Source organism: Camponotus vicinus, unplaced genomic scaffold, assembly GCF_025532165.1.
Source record: "Camponotus vicinus isolate PSW18456_S1 unplaced genomic scaffold, iyCamVici1.0 SCAF_10, whole genome shotgun sequence".
In the NCBI taxonomy this organism is placed as follows: domain Eukaryota; kingdom Metazoa; phylum Arthropoda; class Insecta; order Hymenoptera; family Formicidae; genus Camponotus; species Camponotus vicinus.
In genome coordinates this window covers 18,397,857-18,407,926 of record NW_028141946.1, presented here as the reverse complement: position 1 = coordinate 18,407,926, position 10,070 = coordinate 18,397,857, and the positions used below count along the sequence as shown (strand labels likewise).

The 10,070-nt window shown below is 28.7% G+C and overlaps 1 protein-coding gene across 1 annotated transcript; it reads right to left on the bottom strand.

Moving 5' to 3' along the window:
* Positions 1 to 504: 504 nt before the first annotated feature.
* Ent3 (equilibrative nucleoside transporter 3) lies at positions 505 to 9,905 on the bottom strand. Its single transcript, XM_083079732.1, has 10 exons — positions 9,461 to 9,905; positions 8,846 to 9,000; positions 8,306 to 8,434; positions 7,913 to 7,987; positions 7,473 to 7,696; positions 6,731 to 6,839; positions 6,366 to 6,536; positions 5,988 to 6,175; positions 5,327 to 5,567; positions 505 to 5,231 (listed from the first exon to the last, which is right to left on the bottom strand). Exons 1-10 carry the CDS (start codon positions 9,628 to 9,630, stop codon positions 4,840 to 4,842), a joined length of 1,854 nt encoding a protein of 617 aa, XP_082935858.1. The 5' UTR covers positions 9,631 to 9,905; the 3' UTR covers positions 505 to 4,839.
* Between the last annotated feature and the right edge of the window lie 165 nt (positions 9,906 to 10,070).

Genomic DNA, 10,070 nt, shown 5'->3' with positions numbered 1-10,070 from the left:
TGTTAGCTAGACTATGATTTATCTTCAAAGACATCAGCACGCGCGCGTATTAATTTTATTTTAGGTTTAAATAAAATAAACACGTTAATCACGTTAACAGAAGGCAAAACGAAATTTTTGTTTTAAATAATAAGAAACTTTAAAAAAGGTAAGTGTGAATGTAATTTAAATTAATGATTTTTTATCTTTTTATGGTACCTGATGTATACAATCCGACCAATTTTGCAAGTTCAATAGTAATATGAAAAAGATTCTTATAAATTAAATATTATTCTTGATATTAATAAAATTTCCAAATTAGTATTAAATTTATTGTATTTTGTTTTAAGAAAAACTTTTGTATGTCAAAACATATTCAATTATACTTCATTAACATAAAATTTTCTCTTTCGAAAAATCTCTATTCAAAATTTTGTCAAACTCTTCATCTAATCTAAAATATTTGCATTTTTCTTGTTTAAAATCCACATAAAGGAAGGTTCAATATATAAGAGAAAAAAAAGATGCTTTACTAAAAGTTTCCTTTACTTTATACGACGTAAGAATAAAATGTTTATACACATTATTCTTAAGATATCGTAGATTAGGGGGCGTTTTTCTCTGGAGTTGTACAAACAGGGAAGGAGAAAGATACATCAAGCATGTGATTATTTCGAATACATTCTGTATAGCTATACATATAAATTTTCAGAAGTAGTCAATATGTTGACTATGAATAATGCGCATATATATTAGACCATTGCTACAGTGTGATCTAGTAATCGAAATAATTGATTAGCTTTGGAAGTGATCTTTTTTTTTCAAATTTATTTACTTTGGATGAATATTTCTTTGTATATATGCAGTGGCGGATTTTGGCACTTTAAGACTCCCAGGTATAACTTGATATGGATATATCTTGCAATATCAAAGTGTCAAGACTTTACAACTTGATTTGGAGGAAGCTCCCTACAATATTAAAGCCCCAGGATGTGTATCTAAAATGTGCCTAATGGAAAATCCGCTACTGGGCACATGTTATATATTAAAAAAAAAGAGAAACAGAGAGAGATATTTAATCGGTCGCATGATAGAATGTATTACATATGTATTACATTTCTTCATAATACATAGAACTAACTATGTCTTAATTTTATAAACTTTGATTATACAATCTCCTACGTAACATCGGATATGTTTTGAGCAGATAATGCAATTAACGAAGCTGGAGGGGGCAGAAATGTTTGTGAGAGTCTTTTTTTTTTTTTTAGGAAGTGCATCATGTACTAAACATATTATACATATTTTAATTCATATTTATTAAGCATTAAGTGTCAACGCATTCGTGTTAGAAATAAAAAAGAGTTATATTTTCATTTTTATTTTATGGATAAAGTGATAACCATTTTCCTATCATTCTAGAGCAACAATTAAATTATAAACGAAATTTAATAATATATTTTTCTTTATATAAATTTTACAAAATTTGGGAAAATTTTCAAAAATACTTATTCTTTAGCATAAGAAAAATCATATTTTATTTAACAACAATTAAATTAAAACCAATAAACATAAAAACAATTATGCTTCAACTAGAATTTTATGTATGATTAAAATCTTCATAAAATGAATTCGTACTTTTTGTCTTTTTATGCTTGAGATATAACACACATGTATATCAAATACATATGTATACCATAACACATATGTATATCAGATATTAATTATGTCAATTATCGTTTATTGTTGTCTCTTTACTACGAATCATAATATATAATGTGGCATAATGCGTTTCATTCACATAATGCATTATTTTCGAAAGTTCATCTAAAAAGTGGATCTAGTGAATTGTAAAGTAATTGAGACGCCTAACATGCCACATAAATACACATATTTTACATTTACATATCAATCAACTATATATACATGTAGATGACAGAATATACTCATGCAGTAACCTTATCGACAAAAATTTCTCAATCATCAACCATTGAATATAGTTTAACAATCTTTTACGCATTAAAACGATAACAAAGACGTAAGTTTCAAAGTACAAGATAAATATATACATAACGTATTATTTTCTAGAAAAAGAATTCAACAATTTCGCTCGTTTAGCATTTTTGAAAATATTCGAAACAGCGATTTGCTGATACGAAATAAAAGGCACACGATATCCTCAACAGAAACGGAACATTTGTGAAGCCCCATGTATGTCTCATAAACCATCTTCTTCAGCTTCATACCGACAATGTTATACACAATTCATTCCTTTGTGCGTGTGTTTAATCTGGTGATATTTCAAAAGATAACTTCATCACAGTACATACAAAATCAAGTGCATCAATACAGCTTGCGCATAAATAAATATTAACGAACGTAAAATCCACATCAACCCACACAATCCCTATGAAATAAAATGCAAAATTTATTCTTTATTTAAGCTAGCGTTTACTAATATACATCGTGCAATTTATACAAGAATAGCAGGAATTTACACACTGAATATCTAACGAGTAATCTTTTCTCATCAACTTTAAACACAAATGTATCTGTTTATAATAATTAATTTTATTTTAGTCATTTATTTTCTGCTGGATATAAATTAAAATATTTATACCTTTTTTATTCGTGTTATATAATAATTTGATGTTTGATAAAACAATGATTGAGATGAACTATATCACTTGAAAATATGAAATAAGTGGCATTGTTTATACATTTGATATTTTAACTATATTTAATTTGTTTAATTAATTTAATTAATAGTTTCTCACAATACCAAATTTATATACAGTGTATATATATTTTTTTATTATTATGTAATATTATTAAGAATTGAACACTCCTCATTTTAAATAATCCAATCATATAATATACAATTTTGAAGTTTTGAATCTATTGGCTTTTTTAAAAAAGGAGAATTTAATCAATTTTTACGAACAGATGTAATTCATTTTTAAAACAATTAAAGATTTTTTTGAAATTATTTATTTATTTATTTAAGTAAACAAATTATAAAGAAATTACGGTTACTTTTTAGAAAGAAAGACAAAGTGCTAACAACAGAATATGAAAACAGAAAAATATTTAACATAGAAAGTTCTTTCTTTAGAAAACGAAAGTCAAAGAGCTATTAAGTTATTAAAAACAATCAGAGAAATAATTATTTATTGAAAACAACAGATAAATGAAAATTATATATATTTGGAGAATGTAAATTCTAAAAATATTTTAATACTTAATTTAATAATAAATAATTTTTTAATATATGAACTTATTTATATATAATATAAAAATAATTGTTTACAATTTTTTTTTAATTTTGGATTTTTTTCTATTCTCATGACACTTGTTTGAAACTCAATTCTCAAAATAATTTGTTTTTTTCTTGCTTTCTCTTTCTTCACTAGTTTACATTTATCCCATACATTATAATCCAATGCAGTCAATTACATATTAATGCAATCATATTAATCCAATGCAATCAATTACACAGTAAAAAATCAATAACAGACGATCGGTACGCATGTAAGTATAATTACAAGTGCGCGAATTCTATGCGACATCATTACAAACTTTGACCATTTATAACTCAAAAATTATTGTATCATCAATATTTTTGTATTGGAATTTTTTTACTCTATTTCATTTCTAGAATATACTATTAAAGTATTGTAAGGAGATACTCTGTATATAATAATGCTTTGAAAGATTTAACTTTTTTGCTATTTTCTGGTCTTTATTTCCAAGATTCTATCTCATCTATACAACTTTTCGAATGACCAACATTTAGAAATAGATGCTGAACGTCTCATATTTTAATAACATTACATATGTTTGAACCATATTGTATATTACTGTAGTCATTTGCAGTAGAATTACTTATACCGTTTCTTTTTTATTTTTCTTATTTCTTTAAAAGCAAATTTTTTTTATATAAATTAAACAGCAAAAGATATGTTCCGCGATGATACATAATATGAACAAATATTGCGTCTTATAATTGGCAATATAACAAAAACAATATTTCAACAACTTTTCAAAAATTATCATTACATTAACTGAAAAATTCAACCAATCTACTTACTTCAGCCTTGTAGTAACGTCTTAATTCGTATATCACCTTTTTGTGTACGCACGCGCACACATACATACACACATATTTTTTTTTATTTTTCTCTTTCTCTCTCTCTCTCTCTTTCTCTCTCTCTCTCTCTCTCTCTCTCTCCATTTTATATAAAATGTTTCACATAAAATATTATAAAGTGTCTCCGAAATGTCATACAAAATATGTTTCAGCCAAAATTTATATTTTTAAGAAACAAAAAGTTAATAAATATTTGAATTTCAACTAACACTTCAAGATGATATGAAGATAAACTTAGTTTTTTTAATGGAATCATCTTAATTTTCTTATACAAATCAATGTTTCCCAATATTCGGCATTAAAAATTATAAGAATAGAATTGCCAAAAATTGAACAATTTTAAGATATTTCTCTTTTTCTCTCTCTCATAATTTACATAATATTATGTCAAAAACTCAAGTATATATGTAAAATATCTCATAAACTATTCAATTTTTGATCATCTCTAATTTTTGACGCCGAATATTGTAGAGAATCGATTTGTACAAAAAAATTAGGATGATTCCATTTGAAAAAACTAGGTTGATCTTAAAAACAATCTTAATTAAAATTCAAATCTTTTCTTATCAATTTTTTTTCTTTCAAAAATCTATCAATTTTATCCGAAACATTTTTCGTACGACGTCGAGTTCTAAAGAAACATTTGATGTGAAACACCCTGTATTTATGTGTAAGCACCAGATTTAACACAGCACATAAACATATGCGTCCTAATGTTGCAGAATCATGTTACTTGCCGAAGTGGTAACATTAGCTAAGATCTTCGGTAAAACCGTCGTCGACGCATTCAGCGATCCCTCATCATTCAATAGGCTTACGGTGCTGTTCGACAATAATGTGGACATCCAAATTGTAGCTAGCACATTAACGGTGGTCTTCGGTTTCGGCATCACCGTCGTGACGACAGGCAAAGTGGAGGATACAGCGGTCGTCAAGATGCTCGTCGTCACGTTGTTTAACGCGGTTGACGCCGTCTGAATCTTCGTCAACTTGGAACACACGTCCTTGGTTTGCACAGGTGGTCCAAGACAAGCATCCATCATATATGCCAGTAGAGAACCGATGGTCAATCCGGTTATATACGATAACGTCATAATGTTACCTAGCGAAATTATATGTCGTATATTAATTTTTCAACTTATGAACTATAACAGATTAATTCTGAAGGAAATTTTGGATTTATAACAAGATTTATACCTGCGAGTTCTCGATGTTCCTCCGGTACTTTGCTTGGTGCTTGGATCATAGGTATGGAACCGACTATACCATTCGTAAGACCGAGCAACCAAGAGAACAAAAGCGGGTATCCCTCGCCGGAGAGAATAGGAGCACCACGTGGAATTGCGCAAAGCAGAAATAGAGGAATAAGTATGACCCGCGCGCTAGAGAAATAGAGTAGTTGCGTACGTTTCCATTCGTAAGGTATTAAAGCAAATACCTATAAAAGAAACCAGATAATCCATGTTATAATCCTGACGAAACATTTTTTAATCGTGTCGTTCCATACATTTGGCTCATCTTTACTTTAAAAAAATAATAATTCTATATAAAAACTATCTATTTTTATTAAAAATATAATTCTAATGTTTTTTAATTTTACAGTTTTTTTATCAATTTTCTATCCTTTTCATTAATGTTCTATTAATATATCTAATACACTAATGTACCTAATATATTATTAACTTGCAATCTTCGAGCGAAATCTAGTTTTATATTAAATGCTCTAAAGATATTAAAGTGTAAATGTAACATAACAATATAAAATTACAATATTAATCAATAGAATGAAAAATAAATACAAAACAATGAAAAAGGATTAATGTTATAAATAATTTGAATAATGGGCGATATTATATACCTTGCCGAGTAAATCGGAGGCGTTGAAGGCGGTCATTAAAATAACCGGCATCCATGATTCAAATTTGCAAGATATTATTTCCGACACGATTCCTGGATACAAGCAAAGCGTTACGAAATAAGCGACTCCAATGCTAGCCATGTATGGGAAGATCAATTTGGCAACTTCGAGTCTTGCGAGTAAACCCCCTAAAAAATTATTTTAAATTTTCACTATGAATCATAAAATTGAGGTATCTCGATTTGTATGCGATTTTCACAAAATCCAGTGTAAAAGATAACATCAAATTATATAATATTACAAGTTCGTGTATTTAAAAAAAAAATGAATCGATTATTATTAATTTTTAATGAAGTAGAAAAAATTGTATTCTCTTACTTTTTATACCGGACCATGGTGTACTTGTGCTTTGTGTTCCATAAGCACCTCTCATAACCACGACATCTTCGACTTTGTAAGTCGGTCCAGCGCTACCAGGCGGATTCCCCGAAGGTGCACTAGGTTCATAAACTGGATTGCTGAATGAAAATGCAGAATATTGTCGAGACGCTGAAACAATAATATTATTTAAATAACTATAAGAAATTTAATTACAATAATATTATTATTCAATCATATTATTGTCATAAATCTCGATACACATAATAGCACATTTTTCTCGAATGCAATTCAAAGAAATATTCTTCTAAACAAATCTAGTATCATTCTGTACTTAAATCATGCAAAGTCAATTTCTTGCTTACCATTCAAATCGGTCCCACTCGCGGATTCTGTCCCCAAAGGACTCGTTTGAATCTTCAACACTCCGTATTGACCTTTCGAAGGATCACCGATTTGGTCTAACGGATCCATCTGAAAATAATAGTACACATTAATAATTATTTTTAATAAGTAGTTTTTAATAAGTACACTAATGATTAAATTTTCAATATAATCTTTGAAAAGATTGATACTCTTGTCCTATTTTAACATGAATTTGAAGATTCTCTCTTGATAAAAAATCCAGCACTTAATATTTAAATTATATTTAATATTTAAATTATATTTAATATTTAAATTATTTTTGAACAGCATTTTTTGCATCAAGGAGATAATTCAAAGAAAGAAGCCTCTCCTTTTCTGCAGAAAATCTTAGGCCTTTTTCTTATCAAATTTTCTCGTGATAATGTCAAACCTCACTCTGCATCAAACTCAGGAACTTTTGTAATCATTTGATTGAAACATTCTATTTCAAGAATAATTTAAATATCAAAATCCAAATTTTTACCAAGGAGGAACTTTCAAACTCGTGCAAAACAAGTGCATTAATCTTTTCGAAGAATATATTGAAAAATAATCATTAGCTTATATTTTAACACAAAGTCTAATTTGTGCATAAATGCTAAAAATAAAAATTGTAAAAAAAGTCGTAATAAAATAGGGAATTTTATTTTTTAATCTGCTCTACTATAAATGAAGTGATTACGTGATATTATGATTACATACCAGTCCGACATCTTCTGTTGGTTCCAAAGTGATCCGGTTTCTTTCCTGGCATAATGTTATGTAAAATTGCACAAAGTCGGTCTTCCGTACTACTTGATGTAAAACAAAACACAACAAGATCGTCATATTCGACAGAACAAAAAACATGGATGTATTACCACGCTCATCATTGAGTAACGATTTTGTTATTATTCGATTAATTGATACCCAAAAGCCAGCAACACCTAAAAAAGTGCAATAAAATATTTTTTTATATATTATATAATATGTTCCAGAGTTGCCGAAAGGGCAGCATATTATTCGTAATATTATCTATAATATATATTTTAAAAAAATTTCTTCTTTATAAAATTGTCGAGAAAAATCTTTTTCGATTTCTCAAATTTAATACTAAGTTTTGCTAAACTATAATTACTCATAAAATGTACGCAAAGACTCACTTTCTCCAGTCATCACAGCTTGAGTATATCGACTGGGAAGCATTGATGTGTATCCATAAAAACTCGATTGTTGAACTATAATAAAAAAAAGAATAAGAAAATACAAGATTTTTGCAGTATTAACGATTAATGGAATTTGTTCAAAAAAGTGTTGCGAATTCTAATTTAATCAGATTTAATATATAACGTAACTAAAAAATTAAGGCAAAGAGCGTAAAAAGTTATCACATAATTATATACATATACACACACATACAATATTTACATACAATATTTCTTAAATTATATTCATCACAAATAAATTATAATATTATTATTAATTAATCGGAAAATTAGATTTCCGGATATTCCTTCGATCTGAGATATTAATCAATAATTTCTTTAATTCTGTACCTGTACAACCAAGTGATACTATTGCGACGGCAACTAAATTAATAGTATAGGAAGTTGCAACACCGAAGAGTTCCCACCAAATCTCGCAGATCACCACAAAGTTCAGAGTAACAAAGGAAACTAGGTACCCTACAAAATAAAGATTAAATTATGTATATTTTGTTATCTCATTTTCTTGCCATAGGTAAATAAATTGAAGCGATGATTATAGTTCGATACAATCCATTTTTATTAAGAAACGAAATTACAATATTAATTCAGAGAGATTAAAATAATCGTTATTAAATCGTCTCGAATAAATAATAAAACCATATAAAAAATCTAATTATCAAAAATTATACATAAAGTATATGTAAAATAATATTTTCAAAGCATATAAAAAATTTTACACATATAATATTATTACAAATAATTTTATAAAAAATTCTAAAACTCATTTAATATTTCCACAATTATTAATTATATTATTAATTATATTATTGTCGCAATGTTCACTCTAATATAGTTTGATTAACTTTATGTATTCTTAGCATATCTTACCAAACGTGATTCGTGTATTCAGCGATAAGGTTTCGACCAATATATTGTTCGCAAAGACTGCGAAGAAAGCCATAATAATGTAAACGACAGACATGTCGAATATCACGGTAGTTCCTGGATATCTCGCTTGAAAATAATCTACCGCTATAATGAAACTGTAAAAAACAATGACATAATTGTCGATATAAAAATTGCAAGGACTATATAATAAAAATTTAAGAGCGCGATTCATAAAATTTGATGTGACAAAAACATGCCGTGAATAAAAAAATTCTTTACAGAATAATTATTAAATAATTATTAAATAATTATTAAATAAATTACTTAGAATAATTATTAAATAATAATTAAATAATTACTAAATAAATTATTTAGAATATTTATTAAATAAACTTTTTCATAAAAGCCACTAAAAATCGTTTACAATGGAACATCAATTGCATTAAATATCACGACGATACGATTAATTCAATTATTATTAGTAATTCTCTTGAAGCAATCCAGTTATTGAAAAATAAAAAGACTAGTCTGCGGAGAGATTTTCAATTCTCAATAATCAACACGAAGGATATGCATGTGTGAGACTTAATAATACACATCTGTGCAAAAGGAGACCTGTTGTAAGGTAGAAGAAATCCTATGCCGCCAAGAATCAGAGCCATGTAAATGAAATTGCATTTGTCGACAGGCGGCGAGAGATGCGTGAATCCATTCGAAAATTTGAACTCGTTCATGCCCCTGGCCTTGCCCAGTTGGACATATCCCCGGCTCAAGTTTTCGTCCATATTGCAATTCGAAAAGAAAAATCAGAGGAGCAGGAGGAGGATTCGAGGAGATCGACGATTTGGCGGCGACGAACTCGATAATCTTCTTTACGAGTCCATGGTTCGCGAACGCGGATTCGCGCGCTTCCTCGCTTGCGGCGAGTGCTCGCTTCCTGTTCGCCCGAGGTCCTTTAATCGCGCACTATGGTCACTGTGTTATTTATTCCCTCGTACTGCGTATGCCGGGTTCTCCCGTTCTATCCTCGAGCGCATGCTTTGACAATTACGGCATTGATTTCTGCGCGCGCCGAATTTTCATGCTGACCGATGCCCGGGTATTCAGATATCCGATATCCGGTCTCTGCGCTTTTCTTCTTGGCAAGGAGAAATCGCACGGCGCGCGAAAACATGAATTTTGCGAGTTTGTAGGAACATATTTTTCATGTATTTTTAATGTAAAA

What these genes read in the sequence shown, in the direction of transcription:
- Ent3 (XM_083079732.1), bottom strand. Translation starts at nt 9,630, where the DNA reads ATGGACGAAAACTTGAGCCGGGGATATGTCCAACTGGGCAAGGCCAGG. An exon ending in GAATACACGAATCACGTTTG is followed by an intron (nt 8,435 to 8,845) that starts GTAAGATATGCT and finishes TTTATTTTGTAG; the next exon opens with GGTACCTAGTTTCCTTTGTT. An exon ending in AGTATCACTTGGTTGTACAG is followed by an intron (nt 7,988 to 8,305) that starts GTACAGAATTAA and finishes TTTTTATTATAG; the next exon opens with TTCAACAATCGAGTTTTTAT.